Consider the following 27,892-nt stretch of genomic DNA (forward strand, 5'->3'; position numbering starts at 1 on the left):
TGAGGTGCAAGTGCACTAACTTGAGGACTGTCTAACTGATTTGAACCAAATTTGGAACAGCTATGAGTGACACACAGGGACACCTCAATGGTGCAGTTTGTATTGATGACATCTACCCTGTTCCAAGATGGCAGACACATGAACATTTGAGGTGCAAGAGATCTAACTTGTGGACCTCAATCTGCACCAAATTTAGTCCAGATGTAGAGACAGTAAAGGGAAAGTAGGGTGATTAGTTCTTAATAGAACAGCTTGTTAAAACTTATGAAACAATGGTTATAGACCATCTGATTCACTGTGTGGCAACAGGTTACTGTACCTGTTTGAAGGGAGATGCCAGCATTAGTTGAAACAATCTAATGCAAAATATCCCTACACTGTCACTCTTCTCTGCTTCTTCCACTCCATACCCTGGATCCATTCTGGTGGAAGATTTCAAAACTACTGGTGCCCATAGTAAAACTAGAGGAATCAGCTCAATGCAAGTGAAACACACTGATGTCTTGATTGCAATATGGGTGAATTCAGACAACTTGCTGCGAGTAAGGAGGGAACGAGAAATTCTTGGAGAGCGTGTTCCTACTGCAAGCCATCAGTTTGGCTCATTTTGTATCATTTGAACCTGCCATGTTGGATGCAGAATGTCAGGTACTCCTGCCGCCCAACATTCACCTGCTATTCTCTGCCCAACTTCAAATGTGAGGTGAATGTTGGGTAGTAGTGGGAACCAGACATCCTCCACCTGCCATGGTGGGTTCAGATGACACAAAATGAGCCAAACTTGCAGCTTGTAGCGAGAGGATGTGTTTGTCGGGAACCTCTGGTTCTCGCCTACTTACTACAACTATGATTACTTCTACTGTGAATATTTATGTACCACTTTTCAAACAAGTTCTTGAAGCGATTTACAAAGAAAAATAAATAACAACTAAACAAGATAGGTCCATGTCCCCAAAGGGCTCACAATCTTTTAAAAACCATACTTGTAGTGCATTATTTGAACTTGCCCTATGTGTTGAGCAAATCTATAGCAAGAAGCCTGGGAATCCCCCAAGTCTTAGTGCTCTATGCACTAGTGTAGTAAAACAGGCTATTAACCGCTAGACCAAATTATGGTTGGCTTGCCAATTTTGACCAAGCAGTATATGGAGGCAAAATAACAGGCTGAAGCTATGCTGAAGGTAAATATCAACCCTGAATTTGTGTAGGTAGTGTTTGAAAAATGTTCTCTGGAGGGTTTGATATTCAAATATAATTAATTCACACCACACCTCTGTGCATTTCACCAAGAAAGTGACCTTCTTTTTTTCCTTAATAAAGAACAGCCTTTAGTGATTTGTTAAGCTATTTAACACAGTCAAGGAACATAATTTAGAATAGATTTGTGTGAATGGAGCTTTCAGAAATCACTAAAACAGTTTATTAAAGGTATATGTCTCCAAGGGGGAGAAGGCCCAGCATAGCAATTAGCCCTTCTGAAGTGTAGCCACCCTACCAAGCTGGCCATACTGTGAAAGCTTTTAGTTCACAAAGTGTTATTTTTAAGATTAAGAATCGAAATACCAATCTGAAGTGCGAGGGAAAATATTGTAAGGCTAATTTTAGCATATGTGGGAGATGATATTTCAGTTGCCTTGCTTGTCTAGCTATGGGCCTCCCGAAGTTGTATGCTTTCTTTATCAGAATTATTGAAATAATGTGGCATCAGACTGGGTAATAATGACTTTTAAATTTAGAATAATGACTTTTTAATTTAGAAAAATGTAACTTAAGGAAAGAGTTGCATTAATCTTCACCAGTAATCTGCTTGCTGTACACAGATGCACTTTTCTAAACTTGAAAAAAACAAAGAAGAATTATCCATTCTAGGTTTCTTAAAGGAAAATGGCACTTTTACCTCCTGTGAAACAATGGAATCTCTGATAGATAATTAGTGTATTGTACAGGGTTGTTGCTTTCCCCCCATTTTTAATTTTGTGCAAACTGGTAGGATCCTATGGACCTCAAACCTTGATTGAATGCCTTTCTGGACTGGAACTCTGGTCTCAGTTCACACAGACAAGCCATGTCTTAAATGCAAGCTGTTTCATGCAGTAATCTTTTCATGTGCACAATACTGAACTGGCAATTTTCAGTCTGAAAACCTGTTTTGGGTGGTTTATGATCCATGTGCTACCAGACATGACAAGGCTCTCAAAGCAAACAGCTTGCTACATGGAAGAATCTACATGGTGGCATTAGAAGCAGTCACTTTGCTGCTGTTTGGTGACATGAACTGTACACTTGCCTCCCTGCTTTGAGAGGGAGACTGGGTGATATGGTGTTTATTATTTATCTATCTATTTAGTTAGTTAGTTATTAGTTAGTTATTATTATTAGTTATTATTAGTTGTTATTATTGTTATTATTGTTATTATTACTATTAGTTAGTTATTCAGTTTTTATACTGCCCTTCCAAAATGGCTCCAAAATTAACAAAGACCAACTTTGTTCTATGAAAGGTCCTTGCTTCTTCTGACTACACTATAACTTCCCATGAATGTTTCAATCACCCTAGTCATGTATCTCACCTCATCTGCTTCTGTCTCTTGTGTTGGGGTTTGTGATTATTTAGCAAAGCACCAAGGAAGCTACCACTCCAGTTACAGAATGCAGAGTTTAGTTGTTGCAGCTATTTAAGTAACACGCATGGAGATCACTGTAGAGTCTAAACTAAACTGCTTTATTGGTGAAGTGTATTTGAGATAGAAAAGACCTATCCTAGCTACAGTATCAGCTACATAATGAATAGGTAGGGAGAGCTAGATAGATGTTTCCATCTTCTCTCTAGGAGGAAAGGAAGAGGACTGACTCACTACAGGAAGTACCTGAGGAGTCAAAGCAGGGGTCATAGAGGAAAGTAGGGGTAGGTAAAGGAGACTCTCACTAGCTTCCTCTACTCCCAATGCCCCCTAGTGGTCATTAGGATGGTTGGTGCAAAAGGTCAATGCACTGGAACTCCATCTCCAACATCTTGATGCTCACTTCATGCATTTCTTGTCTCAGAGGTCTGCTACTTATCACTTTCCCCATGCCTCACTGTATTCCCCATCTGGGAGAGCCTATCTGCAAAGTGACCACCTCACTGATTTGACTGAAATCCAGTTCATCTCCATTGTCTTCTTCCATTACCATAGAAGATGTGTGTACATGTGCATGTAGACTGCCATAGGAATCTAGAACTTCTGAAAGGGATCTGGATATCCCATGGCAGTCTTTCTCTTATGCTTCTCTGCCTGTCTCCTTCACATGTATATAAAGCTTAGTAGAGAGCCAAATAGGAGACAGCTGTGATTCATTCAGCCACAAAATTCACTGACCTTTGCCCAGTCACTCTTTCTCAGCCCAATTTACCTTACAGAACTGTTGAGATGTTAAATGGTGGGGCAGAGGAGTGTGCATGAATGCCACCCTGAGTTCCTTCAAAGAAGGGTGAAATAAACAAGTAATACACAATAATAATACCCTCCCCCCTGTTTCCTTGGTAAGGTGAAATTTACTTTTCTGAACTCAGTTGCTTCAGAAACTCTTCTTTGATTTGGGCTACTGGTCACATTTGGAATCTTCCTAGCTGGTATTCCATGGCAACAGGGTAGCTTGCTAGTACATTATCAATTCTCATGATTTCACAGAAAAATAGTGGGTCTTTTGCTTCTGCTTATCACTTTTCTCTTGTTTCACAACAGGCTATCTAGTAGCTTTTAAATCCCACCTGAAGTGTAGAGTCAGATTACAGAAGATGACACCAAATGAGTTTTCACTGTTTCCTTTTGATTCTTCCATGTTCATTTAGGAAACATATTCACATTTACCAGAATTTTGTCCCTGGGTATTCTCATCTGATCTCTAAAATGGAACCTAAACCAGAGGAGACGACTGAATCCCTATGGTTCATTGCTTGCTAATCTTGCCGGTACAACAGGAAGTTTGAAATCAAGCCTCCAGATGAATTTCTCAACAGAGGCAGGGGGAGAAGGGGAGGCGCTTTCATTTTAGATTTCAGCACAGGGAGCTCTTGACCGTGCAGAGTTGTCACCTTGGGAAATGCAATCCTGTGTGCCACTCCCAGAATAATAAGAAGGGAAGGTTATCCAAAGGGTATTGAAGCCGACAGGGTGATGTACGAGGAAAGAAAAATCACTAAAACAGAGCACGCTGTGTCAGATTTGCTTGTAGTTGTTGTCTCTTCTCTGGAAACAGAACAGACAGGGACAGAATGCTGACTTCTGCAGGGCTCATTTTTCTCCAAGAAAATGCACTGTCTCTGCCTTCCTGATAGTCATTGCCAAGTCACTGAGTCTTCCAACTAATAAAGGTCTTGCTCTTCCAGGACCACTGTACCCATAAAAGATAGAAAGATCTTGTCAAGAGTCCACTCTAATTGACCCCATGAGACAACTTCGCTTTAACTGTATTGCTTTTCTGTCTTCAGTGAAAGATTGAGTCCCAGCAGACAGCAGTCTGAATAGGACCCCTTAATGTCATGCAGAATTATTTTAATTTTCTTTCTCTCAAGTCCCTTTCTATTTGGCATTTAAAAAAAAAAATAGTAACATTAATGTCTGCATTTACAGCTGATTGTTAGGTTGTTTTGCAAATATCACTGAAGCAAAAGTGACCTGCATGGTATGTTGTGCTAGTTTAATGTTCTATGGGGGCATGGTCATCTGACCATGGGGTTCCTTTTATCAATCCTGGTTAAATGCTGTTTAAGCACAGTGGTTTGACTCGAATTGCCTGGAAATTCCAGGTTCTTACAGCACACTCCATAGGAGCATGCTGGGCTCAGCGATCATGGTTAACTCTTTCACCATGCTCCACGTGGTTGTGAGAATGTGGCCAGGGTTAGTGATAGTATTGTGGAAGAAAGTGGCTGTCTTCTCACATAATGGCTAACCGCGGGTCCAGTGGACCCACAGTTTGCCCCCATTCCCCCCACCACGTTCCCAGATGATCCCGATGACTACAAGATGAGAGGAACTGGCTGTACGGGCTTCCTCCTTTGCATGAAGGAAAGCTTCAACAGCCATTCAAGGAGAGAGGGAAGAGCTTCCTGCCTTCAATTCCAGTTTGACACAGTGGCAGAATCAGGATGAAACAGCGGCAAAACTCAAGTGGAACCGAAGGTCCAAATTCAGGTTTGGAGTTAAAAAACCCACCTGCAGTTAGTTGATGAAACCGTGGGTTCATGCATTTGGATGCTTGCAAGCCTGAACCTCTAGCATGGTTGCCTCCAGTTTGGCATTATGTCTGAAGGTGGCCAGTGTGATAATAGTTCCTTCTGGAACAAGTAAACAAGAAGTTCTAGTAAGAACTTTCCTTTCACTATAATCTTAACTGGTAATTACCATCTTTACAAGTTAGCCCACTTCTGCCTCAAATGTTCTCACATCTGCCACCTTGAACTGGGGAGGATGACATCATCACAAAGTATGCTGTTGCGGTATCCCTATGTGTCACTACAATTGTACCCAGTTTGGTTCAAATAGGTTAGGTGGTTCACTTGCAGCTCCAGACACCATCTGGATTTGGAGTGTATGACATCCTCACAAACTTCACCATTGAGATATCCCTGTGTGTTCCTTCAACTGTACTAAATTTGGTCCATACTGGTTCCCACTTCCACCTCAAATATTCAAGTGTACGCCATCTTAAATTGGAGTGGATGACACCATCACAAACTATGCCATTGAGGTGTCCCTATGTGTCACTACAACTGTACCCAATTTGGTTCAAATCAGTTAGGTGGTTCACAAGTTAGCCCACTAGCGCCTCAAATGGTCATGTGTCCCCCATCTTGAATTGGAGTTGATAACATAATCACATAAACTATGCCATTGTGGTGTCCCTATGTGTTCCTGCAATGGTACCAAATTTGATCCATATTGGTCCAGGTATTACAAAGTAGGCTAAAAACGGAATACTAAGATGTATACTTTGTAAAGCAATGAGTTGCAGTCATGAAATGTGTTGGGGCTGACATTTTATTCACAATTACACACATCCAAGCGCAAAGCGAATGAATCAGTGAGTGCAAGAAGCTGTTGTATGAACTGCCCCCTGAACCCATTGCTTCAGTCTCTTTAACTTTGGATTTGTGGGGCCGCCTTCCTCAATGCGACCTTTTTCTTTCTTTTAGCATCTTCCGCTTTTGGTGATCTTGCACTGGGGGGACAGTGTGTTCTTTGTTCTTTTGTGGAAGATCACGTTACTTGGGTCTTGAAATGTTGGCCTTTACATCTCAAAGGCTTTGATATGGTGCTACATAATACAAAAAAAATGGTTTATACTCTTTCAAAGAATGTTTACTTGTGTCTTCCCAAAAGTGTACAGTCAAATTGAGGAGTATTAAGCTGAGAATTTATTTTTACTATTAGCTGTAATTCTGCATATCACATCTGATATGGTATAATCCCATGAAAACTGCTTTTCAAGCATCTCATCTAAATCAACCAGGACTTGGTCATTTTAAAAAAGTGTATGGGGAACATCTGGAGGCACCTCTGGAGGTGCTGTCTTACATGAATTTCTATCTTTAAAAGCTGATCAAGTTCAACTTCTAATTTGGTACATATATGGTGATATAAGACATTTATTTGGTATGGTACTACATGATATTATTGTCAGAAAATGAAACATAGACTAAAAGAAATAATCATAAACTTTGAGAACCGGTGAAGCATGTATTCCTTTCATAATCTGTCCTTGAAAGCTGAAATGGTAATACTCCTCACCAGTGTTTCCTGTAAAAGGGATTCTCAGATGTTGTTGATTATAACTCGCAAAATCTCCAATTGCAATGGCCTTTGGCTGGGGATGCTGGGAGTTGTAGTCAACATCATCTGGGAATCCCTGCTACAGAGAACACTGCTCATAACCTCTTTTGACCCAGTCTGGATGATACTGTGGCTGACTGGGCTACCCGTGTGTTGACATGAGTATGTTGTGAACACACACATCTGCCTCCTCAGTGCACCATTGTTTTATCACATGGGGCATAGTTTGTCTCAGTGCACATTGCTTTATCACATAGGCATTTGGACTGTGTATAGTGAGGCAGTTCAGATTAGCAGTGGGGGAGACATGCACACTCATGGCATGTCACTATTATGTGAGCTGGGATGATCAGGCAAAGTATTCTCTGAATTGGCCCATTTATATTATGTATCTAGAGTGAGGAAAGGCATGGAGGGGGGCATTCCAGGGCAATCATGCAACAAGACCCACCATCATATACATACATTCAGTTGAACATCTGCATTGAACCTACATGCATACAACTGTCTCCACACACTCAGAAACTCTGAAAAACTCTACAATATCATGGGCTGAGTTTCTTATGCACGTACAACAGATCCATGCAGTAGAGGTGTGCACAAATTGTTTTTTGAGATTCAATTCTACCTCAAATGTGATAGATAGATAGATAGATAGATAGATAGATAGATAGATAGATAGATAGATAGATAAATCAAATCACAAAAATTCAAATGGATTCATCTAACCATCCAGCCATCACTGGCCAGTTCAACAAATTGAACTGGAAATTCGCAAAAAAAAACACCATGAATCACCCATAGGGAACAATAGGGGACTCGAATCACTGCATTGTTCCCCATAGCTATGTCCTAGGAACACCAAAATGTTAGCAATTACCCAACCTACCTATCACGCAACCCACAAAACAATCAGGCAATCAGGTGATTTTAAATATATTTTTAAATTATCTGGGTCAGTAGGTAATTAACCTACTAACCCAGATAATAATTCACCAGATTAGCCAGATAATAAATCACCCCCAATTTGGCACAAATCAATTCATGCGCAAATTGAATTGCACATCCCTACCATGCAGATGCTGAACTTAGCATGTTCCTTCCCTCCCACTCGCCACATGCCAACTCAACCTGGTGCCTGAAAGACTAAATTACTCATATGTAGTCCCACTGAAATTAATAGGAAAAGAAATTGACTAACGTGCTTGTCCCATTAATTTCAGTGGGACTACTCATGAGAAATTAAGTCTGGCTGTTAGCCATTCTCTGAACAGGGTTCTCAACTTTGTTCATAGTTTTCATAGTCCATTGCCCTTAATGTATTGCAAATATTTACACCAGAGAGTGATTTTAGTTTTTAATGCTTCGTTGCTAGGAAACAGGTTTTTTAAGACATGAACATCTGCCCACAAATCTCACATTAAGGCATGTTGGGGGGAAAATCTGTATTTCCTTTTTTCTCAAATTCAGAGATACAGGCACAGATCCCCCTACTCTAATTCTATCAGGGGTAAGGGTGGGAATCCAGTGAGCTGCTTTCAAATCTATACAACCAGAACTGAGGCTTATTCAACAAAAGGAGGGGGGAAGGGGAAGAAACGATAAAAATGATTCCAGAATGTATGTAATGTTCTCACTAACACACACTGAAAACAAGGGATTTGCACAAATTGATTTTTTGATTCAATTTGTGCTCAAATCAAATCACCCCTGATTTGTTTTGTGTCCGAATCTGTCTCCCCAAATCACCCCAGATTCAATTTGGATTTGATTTGATTTGGAATGATTTGGACCACTTATAAAGGTCCTAGGGGCACCAAATTTGGGTGGTCAGTAGGTCCCCATGGGTCCTACTAACCACCCAAATCTCAACGCAGTGGGGCACTTGGTTGATTTTAAAGTGTTTTTTTCCCCCAGTTTTAACTGATTTTGTATATTTCCGCCATAGGAGATAATGGGATTCGAAGTCACCCTATCCTAACCCTAGCATGGATGCCCAGCTTTTTTTTTTTAAGGCTAACCTCTATCCCTTGTAGAAGTGGAGTTATGGAGCAAAATGTGCAGTCACTATTTCTCAGCTGTTTCAATTCATTGATGTATAATAACTTTTCCTCATAATGAATCCCTATGAGGATTCATTGCACACCTTCATTTATTCTGTTCATTTTGATTGTCATTGGACAGTGCCAATGTCTAAACATGTGCCAACTATATCCCCCCCACACACACACACACACACATACTGGCGTACTCAGTATTTTTTTTAATGAATTTTTGAAGTGCTTAGATTCTTTGGTGTCTTCATTACACACCTTCATTTCTTCTGTTCATTTTGACTCCACTGCTTTGCAGGTAGGGAATTAGTGGTATATCATGTGCCAACTACCCCCCCAACCCACAAGCCACTGTGTACTCAGTTTATATAAGAATTTTTGAGGTGTTAGACTCTTTGGTGTGTAATGAATCCTTATAGGGATTAATTATGAGAAAAGGTTATTAGACACCAAATAGTCTAAACACTTGAAAAAAAATTCTAGAACATAAACTAAGTATTAACCCACTGTCTTGTGGTGTAGTTGGCACATGGCAGTTGACATTTGGCACTGTCCAAAGACAGTCAAAATGAATAGAAGAAATGAAGATGTGTAAGGAATCCTCATAGGGATTCATTAAGGAAAAGTTATTATACACCAACGAATCTAAAGAGTTGAAAAATAGTGACTGCACATTTTGCTCCATAACTCCATTTCTACAAGGGCTAGAGCTTAGCCTTAAAAAAAAAAAGCTGGGAATCCATGCTAGGGTTAGGATAAGGTTACTTTGAATCCCATTATTTCCTATTTTGTTCCATAACTCCACTTCTACAAGGGCTAGAACTTAGCTTTTTTTTTTTTTTTTTTTTAATGAAAGCTGGGAATCTGGGGAAAATAATAGGATGAATTCAAATCTTGAGTCAATTCGAATCAAATCAGGAGCGATTCAATTTGGACCTGAATCTGGCCAATGGACCACAGGGGTGATTTGTTCTGTCTCCAAATCACCCAAATCAGCTACATTTGGGTACAAATTGATTTATACCTGAATTGATTCACACATCCCTAGTGAAAACTCTTGGAGTCCAAAAACTCAGTTGGGTCAGACCTGCCATCATTCCACTCTTCTCCTGAAGAGTGGTGGTGTCATATTCCTGCTTGTCTTTTCCAGCTTATCTTATCCTCCTTCTTGTCTTGCTTCCTTGTTTGGTTTCTTTCACTCTAATCCTCTCACTCCAGAACTTAAAAGTTTTTCTCTTGTTCCCTTCCCTTCCCTCAGTCCAGCTCTTCCCTCAGAATCTACACTATGGTAACCCCAAAGATTAAAATAAAACCCAAAACCCCAATCTGTCCTTGTGTTCCAAAAGGGGCTACACTCAGAGGGCTACATTAATAAAGGGCCAAACCTGAAGATCATAGGAAACTGTCTTATACTGCGTCAGATCAATGGTCCATCTAGCTCAGTATTGTGTTCTGATTGTAAGTGACTCTCCATGGTTCCACACAGGGATATTTCCCAGCCTTACCTAGAGATGCTAGGGATTGAATTGTCCAGGAAGTCCAACACAGATGCATTGGACTTCAGAAGAGGAAACTTCTCAAAATGATTAAACTGGTAAGAAATAAGTTCAAAGGGAAAGTCAGGAGGGTCAAATCACTCCAGAAAGCATGGAACTTATTTAAAACTAGGGATGTGCATGAATAATTTTTTTCATTTCGATTTGTACCCGAATCAAAACAACCCCAATTTGTTTTGGGTCTAAATCTGAACCACCACCACCCCTGAATCAACCCAGATTCAATTTGTACCTGAATTTTCCAGATCTGAATTGATTCGGATCAAAAAAAGAGTCCCAGGGCAGAAAGAGTGGCAGGGGCAGTGGTGCCCAATGGGTGGAAGCTACCACCCAAATTTCATATAAATTGGACAAATTGGTGATTTTAAATAATTTTTGAAGTTTACGCATCTTTAAGATTTTTCCCAGAGGGAATAAAGGGGATTTCAATAACCTTATAGCTCTATGTGGGGGGCACCCAGTGGCCCAGAGTGGGGTGTGGTGGATGGTAGTGCCCAATGGGTGCAAGGAAGCTACTACTCATATTTCAAAGGAATTGGGCAAAGGGGTGATTTTTAAATGATTTTTGAAGTGTATGCATCTTTAAGCTTTTCCCCATATGGAATAATGGGGATATCAGCAGCCTTAGTTATAACTCGGGTGGGGGGGAGGGCACCAGGGTTGCCCAGAGCAGGTTGTGGTGGGTGGTAGTGTCCAATGGGTGCAAGGAAGCTACCACCCAGATTTCAAAGCAATTGGGCAAAGAGCTGTTTTTTAAAGGAGGTTTGAAGTTGGCATGTCTTTGGGGCAGATTCGGGGCAGAAAGGGGGTTTCAGGGGCAGAAGAGGCCATTTGCTACCAGAGAATTTACTCTCAGAACACCTCAGAAACAACAAAACCCAATACCCCATGGGCTTGTGGGTATGGGGTTGGCTGGCACCCTATGTGACTAAACCACCACTTGCTCTGGGCCACCCTGGTGCCCCCCAAGTGGAGTTATGGGGCTGCTGAAATCCCCATTATTCCCTATGGGGGGAAAGCTTAAAGATGTGCAAACTTCACACATTCTTTAAAAATCACCCCTTTGCCAAATTGCTTTGAAATCTGGATGGTAGCATGCACCCATTGGGGCACTACCACCCGACCCACTCTTCTGACCCTGAAGCCCCCTTTCTGCCCCAAAGATCTGCAAACTTCAGAAATTCTTTAAAAACCACCCCCTTTGCCCAATCACTCTGAAACCTGGATGGTAGCAGGCACCCATTGGGGCACTACCACCCGACCCACTGTGGCACTCCTAGGAGGCACCCACAGCCATAAATGGGCACTGTCTATCCCCATTGTCCCATAGGGTGGATGCAGCACACATAATCAACAACAGCAGAGCTTTCCAAAGAACAAGGTTTCCAAAGGACATCCACTGTGTCACTCACCACATCCACTGTGTCCCACCATCTTGCCCCCACAGAAATGCAATTGATCTACACACAACAGTGTGAAACAACAACTATGAAATGCACTGCCCCATGCGCCCCCTCTCAATGCAGGCTAACAGCAGCAGCCAGCAAGAAGCAAGCAAGCAAGCAGGCATGATATCACAGATGCAGCAGACTAGGGCCAACAACAGCATCAATTCTGCCCTGCCCTCCCTCCTGCAAACATTTTTCATCCACAAGTAACAGACACAGCTACATCTGTAGCACCCGGCCATAAAAGCGGGTTAAGTAAGGAAGGGTGCAAAAGAACATTCTGCCAGTGGAACAGCGAGGTTTGCCCACCACCACCATTCACCATACACAAGTAGAATAGTGATGATGACAACAATGGCACACCAGTTTTGGCGCTTTTTTTTTTTTGCCATTTCTGCAACAGATCAGAGCCTGTGGCACCAGCACAACCTATTGTAGATGCAAGCAGTCTAGTCTGAATAAAAATGATGATGATACTAGAAGTCACAATATGACCCAATCTACATTGAAAAGAAGTCCACAGAGAGAGAGAGAGAGAACCTGTCCTGTGCCCATCCATGAGGTCCACAAAATACAAGCACAACGAACCTCCACGGCATTTGAATTGCATAACATATATATATACTACTAGACTTGAGATTATGTAGGGGGGAAGCATAGTATACCTGTGCGTGTTTGCTCTGTGAAAAGGTTAGTGGGTTTAGGGTTTATTTTTGTTGCAGTTAGGGGTGGGGGGTAAATGGGTGCAGGGAGTAGGCTAGAATCTGTGCCTTCCTGCCCACTCAGAGCCTGTGGGCTGCTGGGCAGAGAATATTAATACTGATATATTATGGGCACAGAGGGCTGGAAGACAGGCTTCTGTTTTTTAAAAAAATGCCCCCCAAAACCCCAAAAACCTTTGTAATGGGAAAACAGAATTGTTTTTTAAAACCACAAGGCTACACTACCCTTCTAACCACCTACTAGTACTAGCTAACGGGGATCCCTCCCACACAGAACCTCTGTTTAAACTTCTTCTAAACTAAACACCACACAATTTTTTAAATTAAATTGCAACCCAAAACCTCCCTCTAAACAGGAAAAAACCCCAAGAATACAGAATTCCAGAGGGGTGTGTGTGTGTGTGTGTGTGTGTGTGTGTGTGTGTGTGTGTGAGAGAGAGAGAGAGAGAGAGAGAGAATGGGTACACTCACTCAATCTAGGGCTTCACCCACGTGTGTCCAGTTGTCCACTTCTGTGGTCTGGTCTCTGAGTCTACTCTTTCTTCTTCAATCTTCTTTTCCTTCAGTCTTCAGATTGGCGGTGTGGGAGCTGGGGCAAAAGCCTGGAAAATCTGGGGGGAAAGGGGGTTGCTGGCCAGTGGCCGCAGGGGCTGGAGCTGGTGGCTGGCACAGACACATCAGGCACAGGCAGGCAGTGATTCTCTCAGCAGCAGGAAGGGGGTAAAAGAATAATTCTCTTCTTCTCAGGAACAAAAAAACAAGCAATGCAGCAGATATAATCCATTCCCAGGCTGGCATGCAGCAGGGGCAAGGCAGGCTGGGTTCAGGCTGTCAAGGCAGAAGGCACTAGGCATGGCAGACAAAGCAGAGCAAACCACTCTCTCTCTCTCTCTCTCTCTCTCTCTCTCCTCCCATGAGGCATAAAGGCAGAATGGTGGTGGCTGCCTCTTTAAATCTAATTGAAAATCCCTCCTTGAACTCCCCCCCACCCTTGCCCCTTCTTCAACCCTTCCCCTAGCCAATGTGGGGTCAGTCAGGAGTGGCAAGAAAGCATACTTAAGGACATAAGAACATAAGAACAGCCCTGCTGTATTTGGCCCAAGGCCCATCTAGTCCAGCATCCTGTTTCACACAGTGGCCCACCAGATGCCACTGGAAGCCTACAGCAGGAGTTGAGGACACGCCCTTCCTCCTTCTGTTAATCCCCTGCAACTGGTACTCAGACAAAATTGTTTATATAGAAGAACAGGCCTTTCTGAATGAGAACCAGATTGGCTTCTGCAAGGGAATGTCTTGCCTCACTAACCTTTTGGAGTTCTTTGAGAGTGTAAACAGGCATGTGGATCAAGGTGATCCAGTTGACATAGTATACTTGGGCTTCAAAAAAGCTTTTGATAAAGTTCCCCACCAAAGATTGAAAATAAAAATGCTAATATTATAATGCCCTTATACAAATCTATGGTGCGGCCACATCTGGAGTACTGTGTACAGCTTTGGTCACTGTTTCTTAAGAAGGATATTGTAGAACTGGAAAAGGTGCAGAAGAGGGCAACCAAAATGACCAGGGGGCCTAGAGCACCTTCCTTATGGGGCTAGGCTACAGCATCTGGGGCTCTTTACCTTGGAAAAGAGGTGGCGAAGGGGAGACTTGATCAAAGTGTATAGAATTATGAATGGAGTGCAGAGGGTAGACAGAGATAATTTTTTCTCCCTGTCTCACAACACTAGAATCAGGGGTCACCCCATGAAACTGAAGGTTGTGAAATTTAGGACAGACAAAAGGAAGTATACTTTTTCACACAGCACATAATTAATTATGGAGTTCTCTGCCATGGGATGTGGTGATGGCCACCAGCTTAGATGGCTTTAAAAGGGACTTAGACAGATTCATGGAGGACAGGTCTATCAGTGGCTACTAGACTGGTGGCTATGGGCTACCTCCAGCCTCAGAGGCACAATGCCTCTCCATATCAGTTGCAGGGGAGCAACAGCAGGAGAGAGGGCATGCACATACCTCTTGCCTGTGGGCTCCCCAGAGGCATCTGGTGGGCCACTATGTGAAACAGGATGCTGGACTAGATGGACCTTGTGTGCCTGATCCAGCAGGGCTGTTCTTAGGTTCTTATGAACCTAGTACATTCTATATGCAATGCATAATCTCTGCCAGCTCCTCCTCCCCAGGGCTCCTGCGTTATTTCAAATTGATTTCAAATTCTCATTTTCTTTATCAAGGTAAGAAGGAATGATACTATTACATGTTACAGTTGTGAGCTTTGGGGCAGAACACCATAAATGCACATTGCTGGCTGATGTGCAGACTAACTTGTGTGCCAAAAATGGATTCATGTGCATAGTAGGGAGGGGATATTTTTGCCAATCTCCCCTTCCCTCTGCAGCTCACAATGCCTTCCAAAGATATGTTCCTCTAGGTTGTGGGGTCCTCAGAGGCATATTTTTGGATAGTACAGAGGGCTGTAGATTGGCAATAATCAGCCCTCGCCATTGGGTGAATGAAACTTTTTCGGTATGTTCAGTGTTAGTCTAGATATCAGCATTGCTCTCAGTTTTGGTGACACTGGAAAACAAAAGGAAAGCATGAATACCCTTCTATTCACCTCATACAATCCCTTTAATTTGAAGTTTAATTCTGTATGATCCAGGAATTGGATTTTCCACCAGTATCTGTCCTGTGCATTCACTCTCAAATTCCATCTTGCTTGCCTCGCCTTGTGCCAGGGATTCACCAGGGCTGCACAGCATGTTGCAAGGCAAGATGTCAACTACCGCTCCCACACAGCTCATCTATCTTTTCTCCCTTCCCTGGCAAAAATACTTCTTGTGCAAGGTTCCTCCATTGTGTAGGTGCTTTACCTCCGTGTGGATGGAGCCATATATTGATAGATACTGCTGCCCCATGGTCTGGGAATGAATGGTCTTGTTCCCTAGCACAAGGGAACCAAATGTTACCTTGTGCTTATGCTTGAAGTCCAGTGCCTGATCTTCTGCTCAGCTACTGCTGCTGCGCAGGGTTGGACTGTCCGCTGCTGGGCAGAGCAATCAATTAACGGAAATATTTTAGCAGCATCTCAAAATCCTAATGTCAAGCTTATCAGAAGCATTCACATGCGAGGCATCACAGGGTAGATCGCCTGCCACTCTCCCTTCCTCCCTTACAATACATGCTATTAGTAAGGCTCATTTCCATATATTTCCACATCCAGCCAAATGAGCCTGTGTAAATGTAGAGAGATGGCTTTCATTTCATTTTTATTACCAAATCGAGACCTCTTTTCCCACCCATTTTTGATTTAGTGAGAATGGGAAAATAACCTCTCTTTTTGTGGGGTGATAAAACAAGAAGGCTCATTTCCTTTGGTGTCTACCACATTGCCTGCCTATCTTCGCCGTAACTCCAAATGAAAAGCAGACGTTACTTGGGACAATAAAGTGCTCAACCTCATCAGCTTTCAGCTCCTTCATCCTTTGCTGGGAAGTGGATTCCAGTGTTTTTCTGTCACTTCCATTTTTAAAAACTGCTTTCATGGCTTTTACAAGAAAATGTCATTCTGCCTTTGGTACAGAGGAGGAGGAATCTAATTTCATTACGGTTAAGTGCCTGCCTTCCTATTACCTTCCATAAGAGCGTAACAGGGTGTATTATGGAGCTTTAATAAAATAGGAAGGAAGAAGGTAGGAGCACATTTCAGGAAGCCAAATTACTTTGGGCCACCTAGTTGCCTTCTCATTTTGCTTCCTTTGCTGCTTTCCCCCTAACCTAATTATGGCATTTTCTAGCACTTGTGGTACCCAGTGATAACCAGCTGCCCTGCTTTTGTGTAGCCGCAACATGAAGCGGCACAAGCTTTATTCTTCATCCCTGCCACCACATAATTGCTTTCGACGGCCACATTAATCTCTTGAGACTTAGATGTAAATGAAATATGAAAATTTCTCTTTTATTCCCTTGTTCCCATCCCCAACATTGGCCCAGCATGGACTGGGGCAAATAAGGGTAAGAGGGACGCCTTGCAGTCACGGACTATATCCCTGATCAAAGAGATAATATTCACCCACTTTCTCTGGTCCATGGCAGATCACAGGCCATATCATTAACTGTGTGTCTCATCTATTTAGCCAGGTGTGAGGGCCTTGTCAAGTTGAATCAGCATCATTGTGTGCTGGTTAAAGGGAGCCTGGGGGAAAGACCGACCGACCCTATCTCTCGGTGAATGTGTGCAGTACAGCTGGATTTATAAAGATTCCTCGGATAAAAAGAACCAACTTTTTCCTCACTATTCAAATAAATTTGGAGGGAGGGGCTAGGGAGAGAAAGAATAACACACCATTTTGCATCCTTCTACTTGGCGGCAACTCTGTTACAAACCCAGTACATGTCAAGCTGCTAATGTATGCTGCAGTGTCAGATAAATCAGAGCTGATACTGTCATGTACCAAAGAAGGCTTCATTCTGGATTTTCAGTTTCTTAGAGGCATTTTTTTAAAAAATTAGGGAATTCTTTCTTATTGTATCTCTTGGAAGGAATTTGCTTGTGTCGTGGGATAGAAATCTAAAACCACATACTACTGTGATACATTGGCAGAAAGTCATCCGAGCCCATGTGTTCAGGGGCTAAAGTGTGGCAATTAGAACTGAGAAATTGCAGGCCTGAGGCAAAATCCATCCCCGCACCCAGCAGTTTTGTCTCCTGATTTGCAGGTTACAAAATGTGGCGGGGGGGGGGGCATTATTTTGCTGCTTTTCAGGGTGAGCAAAGTAGAATGAACTCGGGGCGGAGGGGGGAGAATGTGCTGCCTGCAGCTATGACATAACCATTTGCCACTAGCTTCATTCAGACAGTATAAAATTGCCCTGCTGTAGCCTTGTAGAGTGGGACAAAGCGGGAGCAAGTCCCGCCCCTCCACATCAATTAGCAGCACCCCCCTGCTAATAGTGTGGCTTGTCTGAAGAGGGAAGAGCTGTAAGCTGATGGCAGTCACTTCCGTGATTGCGGGACTGGATTGATCTAGTCTCGCAATCGCAGAATTAACAGCCATCATGCTTTGGGCTTTTCCCTCTCCAGACAAGGCCTGCTGTAGGTGTAAGCGGCAGGACACACTGGCGGGACATCCTCCCTCTTCATCCCGCTGTACACTGCTACAGCAGGGTGATTTTATAATGCCTGAATGAGGCTAGTCATTGTCATTTTTCCCAGTAGGCAAAGTGGGGGTGGGTAAATGCCCTTACTCTGATTGGCTTCAGCATACACAGGTTCAGATAAACACTACCTGGCACATGCAATAAGGCTAAGGATGCCCCAAGAGTGAGCCGTAATGTCACTGCAGTGCATCCAAACTTGCTCTCCTTTAACCTTGTGAAGGGGCTGTTCATCCAAATAGCCTCTCTACACACACACTCCCAAACCCTGTATGAACACTCCCTCACAAGAATAAAGAATGCTTAGGAGCATGTCGGGATGTCCTGAAGGGACCTCTGGATAGGCAACTGAGCATCCTCAGACATATTGTGTGTACCAGGCAGTGTTCATCTGAACCGGCCTGATGTCAACTTCTCATCCTAACTCTGACTGCTCAGGGGGTGGGAAGGCACCTGCCATACTGGGCAGCACCACAACCACAATCAAGACCATGAAGTACATGGCAGTGGTACATGGAGCCACCATTGTGCGAATGGGTTCAAAGAACCTGGGATGCTAATAGAAAGAAAGATCCTGGGCTGCCAATGTTCAACTGAAAAGATATAGCTCAACCCTACTTAATACAGCTCTGGCTCAGGTTAGAGATTTTATGAGTTGGTTTTTCATATGAAACATGAAAACAATTGGTACCAGTGTTCCCTCTAACAGGGATTTCCAGATGATGTTGACTACAACTCCCATAATCCCCAGCCAAATGCCAGTGCAGCTGGGAATGCTGGGAGTTGTAGTCAACAACATCTGGGAATCCCTGTTAGAGGAAACACTGATTGGTACCACTTTCATCAGAGTTTATGTGTTTACAAACTCAGGTGTGAGTTTGGTGTTCGAGTACTGTGAAAATCATATCACTCTGATTTTGGATAAAGGTGACTCCAGATCAGGTGAGCAGCCAGCCGAATGGCAGCCTGGGTCTGGCCCCGCCCGGCGGCCCCTCTAGTGACATCCTGTGTGCATGATGTCATGTGCACAGCGTGTGTCTCGGGCTCCGGAAGAGCATTGGGTTCCCACACCCTGCAAATGTCACATGCAAAGGGGGCATGGCCTTGAGCTCTGGAAAGCCCAAGCAAGTTTTACCTTGTCATTTCAGTCCCTTTCTCTCCCTTGCCAGAGGGAGAGAAAGGGAAAGAAAGGCTGTCAGGCAGTAAATGCTGCCTGAAAAGGACAGTGGAGAGCTTGTTCAAGGCTCTCCAGAGCCTAGGTGTGGACAGGGGGAGTTTGCTCGGGGCTCTTCCAGAGCCCGAGCCATGCCCCCTTGTGGGCTTCAGCGGCCCTTTCTCTTGGCGACCCAGGTTCTTTGAACCCATTCGCACAATGGTGGCTCTACCCTTGGTCCAGATGGTAGTTAGGGATTGGACAGTTTTTCTCTACTTATGCACATGTAGTTGTGAATAAAACAAATATGATGAAGATGCCACAGATTTCCAATGCATTTTCATCCAAACTACAACCACCACCACCCCAAACCCTCCAAACCCTGTATCACTGCCCCTGGAACTTCTTACTGCTCAGAGTAGTGGAGAACATGGAACTGGTAGTGACTGTAAATTTCAAGCAGTCTTTACTACTTATTAGTACTAATGGGATTGTGGATTCTGAGTTCTGAGTTCCATGGTCCACATTAATCATTAAGTATCATCTAAAGCACTTTCACTAGCCATTCTATGCAAAGAAGTGTAGATTATTGTAACTTTCATTTCCAAAATAATAACAATGTGTTATAACAGTATTCAGTTGGTAGCTGACTTCATTCTTTTCTGACTGCTTGGATCTGTGTATTCAAGAGCATTATCTTTTTGGAAAAGGAGCCCTCACTTGCTTCAGAATAGAGAGTTGGTGGAGAGTCAGTCTTGTGATAGCAAGCATGATTTGTCCCCTTTGCTAAGCAGGGTTTGCCTTGGTTTTCATTTGAATTGGTGACTACAGGTGAGCACGGTCTGCTGTTAATATATTCCCCTTAGGGGATGGGGCCGTAGCTCAGTAGTGAAAGCAGTAGGTCCCAAGTTCAATCCCTGGCATCTCCTGGTTGAACTGGGAGAGACTCCTGTCTGAAACCTTGGAGAGCCACTGCCAGTCAGCGCAGATAGTACCGAGCTAGATGGAACAATGGTCTGACTCAGTATAAGGCAGCTTCCTATGTTCCTATGAAATATAGGTCCCTAGAATGTAAAGGAGTGATTTTATAATTAAAACAGGAAACCCCCAGTGCATATGTCTACATGAAATGATATACCACATCTCCAGGGCATTACCTTGAAATCTGGAACTGACTACTTGCATAACATCCAATGAGAGCTTACTGTAGGCTTTTGCTTACCTTCAGAAAAACACAAAAAGCCTTCTCTTCATGTTCTGGTATATATCCTAAGAGGTAAAGTCTTCAATACACTTTTCTCACATTGTGTTTGATAAATTATTCAGAACTTCTTGCTTATGCTGATCTGACATGATGATCCCAGAAATGAGAACATGCTCGTGGACAGAAGGCAAAGTACACATGGATCCAATTTAGAAATTTTGTATACACACACCCTCACACACACACACAAAAACAAAGGTTTTTCTTTAGGTGTGCTTGTTAGAGAGCATTCTTGTGGGAGGAGAAGCAGATATCTGTGTATTGATCTGCTTGCATTGAGCCATTTTCAGCAGAGGCTATCAAAGTGTTTCTGCATTGCTCATGAAATGATAATGAATGAACCACCTATAATCCTAAACAAAGCAGAGTGAAACCCCTGGGCAAGGATGATAGTCCTCTGGTATATTTGCTTCCCCTCTACAGAGAGGATAGATATTGTTGTAATTGGATATTAATCCTCCTGAAATAGTCGCTCTACATTCCAAGTTCATTTTCTTAAAAAATATTGATGGGATTTACTGTGCTATGATTGTCTTCCTTAAGGCTTGCAACACAGCAAGATAGGATATTGTTCAACTAAGATGGATCATCTGGCTGGAAAATTGCTGGCCTTGCTTGTATTTGGCAGTTGAACCTTAATCTCGAATGGGATGTCGCTGTGGTGAAAAATCACTTACAGGCTCTCTTCTGAGCAAGAACCTCCTCTCCCCTTTTTAAAAAAAATAGAAAGTGCACAATGACTGTTGCACTTTAGCATTACATTAACATTCCAGCCTAATATTGTGCTGTGCTCAAGGGCAGGAGACAGAAAAGACGCTTGTAATTGTGCCATGACCCTTATTTTTGCCTCTTCCTGAACCATGGAAGCATTTCCCATAATCTAAATAATTGGAATGTTACAGAAACAAAAACAGGCATCTCCTCAGGCTTCTGAAGCTTGATGGCTGCAGTGTGTGTGTGTGTGTGTGTGTGTGTGTGTGTGTGTGTGTGTGTGTGTGTACACAATTCATTTTTGTAGCTATTTTGCTCTTCCACCAATCCCCTGACATCTTCAGGGCAGCCATGAGGATGGAGCTGTAGCAGCAGGGCACTAAATGCCACTTCCCTACCACCTATACTGCCTTTTTGGCTGTTTGTGGTGGTTGCAGCAGCCACTGCTTCTCTAGGTGTGCATGCAAATGCAGGTGCAAACATGGACACCCATGCCCTCCACAGCTACACTTGCCACTGCTGCCACTGTCTGCCTTGGCATACACCCTCATACCTCCTTTATCTCCTGCTGCCCTAAGGCAAAGGAGAAAGAAGAAATAATGAAAGGGTAGTAGAGTTTAGGAAGTGTTCTATAGAGCATCTACTGTCCTCTACTGCTCTTTAATTGTATCCTCCTGCTTTTCTTTACTAGCCCTGTGAGGGACAGGTGCACCAGGCTAGGAGAAGCAGGAGGAAGCAGTAGCAGAGAACCATCTAAGGGTGACTCTTGTGGAGCAGTGGCTGTGCCATCTCTCGGCAAAAAGCTACTCCAATGATGCCAGGCAGAAGAGGGAGGGAGGGGCAGCAGGAGGCATCTTTCCCCAAAGTTAGCTAATTGAGGGAGCATCTCCTGCACACATACTTTGTGTGAAGCAAGTCCCACATTCAATTTCAGGTGTCTTGAGGTAGGTTGGGACTTTGACTTGGCCACTCCAAAACATGAAATCTCTTCTTCTTCAGCCATTCTGTGGTAGACTTATTTGAATTGACAATGATGTATAGGGTTGTTGTCTTGTTGCATCGCCCACATTCGGCTCAGCTTCAGCTCATGGACACATGGCCTGACACTGTCCTCTAGAATTTTCTGATATGCAGCTGAATTCATGGTTCCATCAATAATGGCAAGCCATCTGGGTCCTGATGTAGCAAAGCAACCCTAAACCATGCTGCTCCCACCAACACGTTTGACAGTTGGGATGAAGTTCTTACTCTGGAAGGCAGTGTTTGGTTTTCGCCAAACAAAACATTTGTGATTGTTTCCAAATAGTTCACTTTTTGATTCATCTGTTCACATAACCTTATTCCAGAAATCTTGTGGGTCATCCAGATGCCCAGAATTATCCAGAATGGGTCACCCAGAGTCAAAGTTGTTGACTTTTTATCTTAAGTGAATGTTGAAAATATATCCTTTTTGCCTGAGTTATTTATTGGTGTTGTTTTTTCTCTCTTATCAGGGTTTTGCTTAGAACTAACAATGAGGCTGTTCTCAGCTGCAGCCAATCCCAGGCTTAAGCAGCCAAACCTGAGCGTGTCTGCCCATGAGAACCGCCAGGATCCACGCGGATCCTGGCAGTGCCTCGGCTCCAAACCCTGCACCAAAGCCCGGCTCTTAGCCGAGATTAAAGGTGCAAATGTCCTTAAGGGCACAGACTGCCACAAACCCAGCAGCTGGGATCGTGTGTCAGCGTGAGCTACTTGCAGCTTTCTGAAATGGTATAGTTGTGAAAATACTATAAATTGTAGTGTGTGTGTGTGTGTGTGTGTGTGTGTGTGTGTGTGTGTGTGTGTGTGTGAAGGAACTATTGAATTCACTCAGCCCATGAATTTCCTTCCTGCTCACATTTCTGGATTTCTGGTATGCATAAGATGTGGACAGGGGCAGAGCCACCATTGAGTGAACGGGTTCAAAGAACCCGGGCCGCCGCCAATCAGGGGCCGCACCTGGTGCCCCATTCACACACCCTGCGTCCATCTGATGCAGGAGGGAGTGGCTTCGCTCACAAATGGGGCTGCACACCCCATTTGGGAGCAAATACCAGCCAGCACCACGTTCACAGTGTGGCCTTTTAATGTGCCTTTAAAGGCAGGGAGAGCAGCTCCCAGCCATGCTGCAAATGCAGAACTGGCCAGTGGTTGCTCGCAAACAGGGAACGTGGCCCTGTTTGCAATTGAAGCTGTGCCCCCTGTGTCTGACATCAGATGCAGGGGTTGTGTCAGGGGGCACCACGATGGGAGGAACACGGGCCACTGGCTGGCTTCCTCTGCCACTGGATGTGGAAGTGTATGTTTTCATCAGATCTGAATGTTCGTCGTTGCTAGCCTAACTATCTGAAATCATTGAACTAGAGATGTTGAAGACTGAACCTGGGACCCATGCTATTGCCTCCTCATCCAATTAATTTTAGTAGCCCAGTCATATTCAAGGGTTTTGTTTGCCACTTGTTTACCCTCAAACACTTTATCTGCAGAGCTCAAGGGGTTCATGACCTATCTACTGTATTCCTGTGGCTGGCTGCTTCAGTAAACTGGCTCTCCATATGCATGTAGCCACAATTCAGTGAGATTCAAAGTGGCTTCTATCAAGTTTCCTCATCGCCATCCATCAGAAACAATCTAGTCCATTCTGAAGTTCAACTCTGTGGAATGCAAATGAAGAAACTAAGTTTACATAGCCTCAGTGCTGGCTCTGTGGGGAAAGTAGACAGCTGTCCTTATTGTATCTTTTCCATCATATCATTTTCTGCCTTGCAGAAAATGTCAAGACATGCTGGGTAGTAAAAATTTATGGAGAACAGCACAAAATGTCAGGTTTTGAAGAAAGGAAATGCCACAAATCATAGCTCTTTGCTCTTCTGCCCATTCCATTGATAGCTTCACTAATTATAGTAAAATGTTCTGAACTTCCATAGACTAGCCCTTTCAAATATAAGCACTATTCTGAAGTTTTGAAGTCTATACATCAGTTTATCTTTGAAGAATATTTTTGTGCAGAAAGTACCTGCATTGCAGTCTTGGGGTGTGTGTGTGTGTGTGTGTGTGTACACACACGCCCACACATATTGCACCCCTAGGTCCAATAAAGACAAGACACATGTATTTGAATGAACTAGGGCCACTTTATTAATTGTTTATACAAATAACCTTCAATGAGGAAAATCAGAGTGTGCATGCCACATCAAGGGTCAGCCTCATAAGGAGGACCACCCACTACTGGGCGAAAGACTGGGTGTTAATTCCGCCTGGCACCGGTCCAGACATCATAATAACCGTGAGGTGTTAACCCTGCTGAGTGGAGGTCAGTTAGTCCCACCCACCTAGGCTGTAAAACTCTGAGTGGTGGGCACCAGCAGGCCTCTGAGTAGGGGCAGATCCCAGCCCAAGGGCCACAGAACCTGTAAGGGCTGTTCCTCGGCTTGCCTACTCACCTTAAATGGTCCTCCAGTCAGACACCAAACAAGACTAGCTTCACCAACCAGCACTCTTTGGCAAAGTGACCAGACAAAGTGACAATCTTAATCACAAATTCAGTGAGAAGTAGGTGAAAAAAGGCCATGCCACAGCCAATCAAGCATGACCCCCCAAATTCCTACATGGCCCCCAAAGTTGTTCAGACAACCCTCACTGAAATGGGATGGGAGGGATGAGTGCTTTGACCTCAGACCAATTGAGGGTGATTGAAGGGAGCCAGCCACTTATGCAGCCACTCCCTGGCTCAAGGTGATGGCCCCCGTGTCTGCCTGTTTCCATTAACGAGTATATCCATGTTTCAGCATTAGCTAGCTTGGTTTGGATATGATAAAATAACTTTATAAATCATCTTTTACATACTATTTAACATTGAACAAAGATTGTTGGTCAGTTTGGATGATATTCTTCCTGGCCCAATCAAATATGTGTGGGAGGGACATGAGCATGCAGGTCTCCTCTCCTCCCCGGATCCAATCATCTTATTGTGTATGGTGGCAGTTTATTGTCAATAGGTTGGTTTAATACCACTTGAAATTAGCTTTAAAACAGTGCATGGAGGGGCTGTTCTGACGAACTGTTCCACCCACGTACATAGGCACCATGCTGGGTAGAGGGACATGTGTGCATACACACTTCTCCACCTCACACTACATCATGCAAACTGGCCTTCTTCTTTTTAAAATTTAAATGAGTACATTTCTTTTCTCAAACTTTATACTGACAGAAGTCATACCATACACCCTAGGTTGAAAATGATTAGAGTATCAGCATCTGTACCAGCACCGTCTTTTCAGTCTTTCAAAAATGTCATGATGAAGCCTTTTGTTTACACTTTGTTTTTATTCCTTCCTCAGATCCCCTGTAATGGCTGGCGGTCTCTTTGCTGTTAACAGAAAGTGGTTTTGGGAACTTGGCGGTTATGATCCAGGTTTAGAAATCTGGGGTGGGGAGCAGTATGAAATTTCCTTCAAGGTAAGCCACCAAATGTCTCTTCATAACAACCACTGCTTTGTGTGGTACAGACTTACATTTTGTTTTTCCTCCTTCTAAGGCCCAAACTAGACGTGACACTCAAGTCATATGTATTTTTCTAATTGTTTTTTTAAAAAAGTTGTATCACAGAAGGCTGAGAGTTTGAGAGAAAGAATGATGTCAGAAAGGGCTGCTTGTCCTTTTCTTCTCTGGCTATTCCCTCCGCCCCCGCCGGAAATCACCCCTCCCAAGCTGGTTTTCCATATAGGAAAAGAGACGAGTATCCTTCCCTTCCCTGCACCCACCATTCTTCTGGTCAAACTTACCACCTCCTTTTCATTTTAAAAAAAGTCAGGGCAAAGATAAGCATGGCTGCTTGTCATGTCTAGCTTGGGGCTGTTTTGTGATGAGTGTTTTGACTTGCAGAATATTCCTTCTCAGTCTTGTTCTGTACTTCATTTCATGCCAAGAATTTTTTCTTGAGCGAATATTTAGAGCATAAGCCATAGATCTGTGAACCATCACCAATGAGCCAATAAAGTTTCTCCATTTTGGACACATCTTCAAAATTATACAATTGCATAACTTAAGAACATAGGAAGAACCCTACCTAGTTCAGCATTCTGTTTCACACAGTTGTGCATGGGAGTGTTTGCACAGAAAATGTACAATTTGTCTATGTGCAGAGTGATACCTAGAGATTTCTGAACTCTAGGCAGATTTAAAAATCTCCACCCTACCCCACCCCTCACCTTAAATGTTTGAACAAAAATGGCAATTATAATGCTAGAATTCTATGTTTTGGTCTTCGTGGAACATTCTGTGCCCTCCCATGACAGGCTGAGTGACATATCAGTTGCTCTACTGATAGTGAAACTGCTCCGGGGTGATTGGCGAACACCCCGAAATCTACCTTTTGGGCCCACTTGGGGGGAATTAGCTCAGAAAGGAATAATTTCACGTAAGTGTTAATTTGCGCAAAGTGTGGACTCAGGAAATGACTGGACTGAGATGAGATTTAAGTTTCAAAAATAAAAAGATGATATTTATTGTAGGGAAGGGTACAGAGGAGAGAAATGTGTAGTTAAAGTAATATACAATTAAATGCAATGAGGCGTTATAGCTTAGAGTCCTAATTGTGTAAGTTCCCAGGCGAGCAAGAGAAAGAGGCTTTTAGAGAAGGAGGGGGTTGGATCTAAGAAAAGGGAACAGAGATAGATGTGGGGCCCAAGGAGTGGCGAAGACTCATATCACCTGGTCGGGACGAAGGGCTCTGGGGACCACTGATGAACTTCATTCCTCAGGAACAGGTCGAGCCAAGGCGGGTACAAGAAGGTTGGAGGGGTTAGTCGGAAGTTGTGGTTCCAGGAGGGTGCTTCCTCTGTGGACCCAGTTTCCCGCGTTAGCAAGGAAGGCTGCGCAGATCAGACTGGGCAAGAAAGCCGATCTGGAGAGTGGCATGAAATACTGAACACAGCCTTGCATGGTGGCCTGTGGACAATACATCACCCAAAAAACTGATGGTGTAGAGAGCACGAAGATCACAAAGAGCATCCGAGAGAGTCCCAAGTGAAGCGCACAAGGGAGCACACTGGATCATGTAATTGGAGGTCCTTATAACCAAATACATATCCTGGGGGCAAATTCCAGTTGACCATTGCTGTCTAACATGTGTGTTGGGAGGGACCAACAGGGATCCCATTGTTGCTGATCTTCCTTCCTGAGTGTAACAATGTGGGAATTACCAAGGTATGCCAAGGCTTTTGTCATGAAAACAAAGTGAATCTGCATAGATGAAAAGCCCAGTAATCTAATCAGTAGTTTTGGTGGATGCATCTCTTAGGTCCATATTGCTTGCTCAACCTCCTTTGTGGGGGAGCGGGGTGGGGGGGGAGATCTACCTCCGCAAGCCGTATCTGTGTTCTTCCTGTTGAGCTAATTGGCACATTAGCTGACTGCTATCCTTTTTGTGAAAGGAGGGAAAAGACAAGGTGGTTCACTCTGAGGGCAGAGCGGCATTGGTAGAGAGTTAACCTGCTTTTAGTTAACTTCTGGGGTCTACTTAGGATGATAGGGAGGGCGTGCATCTGCTCCCCTTTACAATTTGCTTGTTAGGAGCCAAATCTAGAGATGACTGGCACACTGTCACTAAGTGACTTGTCCCCATGTTATGAGCTCACAATGCTATGAGGCTCCTGAGCACATACAGAGATCTCCAAGCCTAGAGACCCAAACACGAACAAGGGGACTCCTGGGAGCCAACAGAAAAGGCTTTGTTAGCAACACTATCCAAATTAGACTCCTGACTGTACATGCACTTGTGTGTACTTTCAAAACATGTGCAAATACCATTGCAGTTCCTTGTTAGGCAGAAAACAGATAAAGCAAAATGATTCAATTATTATATTAACAAAGGGACATATTTGCGAAATACACAAGGTAAGTCCAATCTGGTCAAATTTGAGAGCATTATATAGTATAGTATTATGCTGTACAGCAAGCATAGCATTTTGATACTATATCAGAATTGTTCCA

The 27,892-nt window shown here is 43.5% G+C and overlaps 1 protein-coding gene across 8 annotated transcripts in view; it reads left to right on the forward strand.

Moving 5' to 3' along the window:
- Positions 1-27,892, forward strand: part of GALNTL6 (polypeptide N-acetylgalactosaminyltransferase like 6) — an 818,464-nt gene that overhangs the window by 694,325 nt on the left and 96,247 nt on the right. For all 8 annotated transcript variants that reach the window (XR_008308564.1, XR_008308563.1, XR_008308565.1 and 5 more), the window contains one exon: positions 25,240-25,357. Coding sequence is in view for 5 of the 8 variants with exons in the window: in XM_053255921.1 (XP_053111896.1) it covers positions 25,240-25,357 (118 nt within the window). In the remaining 3 variants the exon portion in view is untranslated. The remainder of the gene's footprint in view (positions 1-25,239; positions 25,358-27,892) is intronic.

The sequence above is a fragment of the Hemicordylus capensis genome, chromosome 5 (assembly GCF_027244095.1).
Source record: "Hemicordylus capensis ecotype Gifberg chromosome 5, rHemCap1.1.pri, whole genome shotgun sequence".
Lineage (NCBI taxonomy): Eukaryota > Metazoa > Chordata > Lepidosauria > Squamata > Cordylidae > Hemicordylus > Hemicordylus capensis.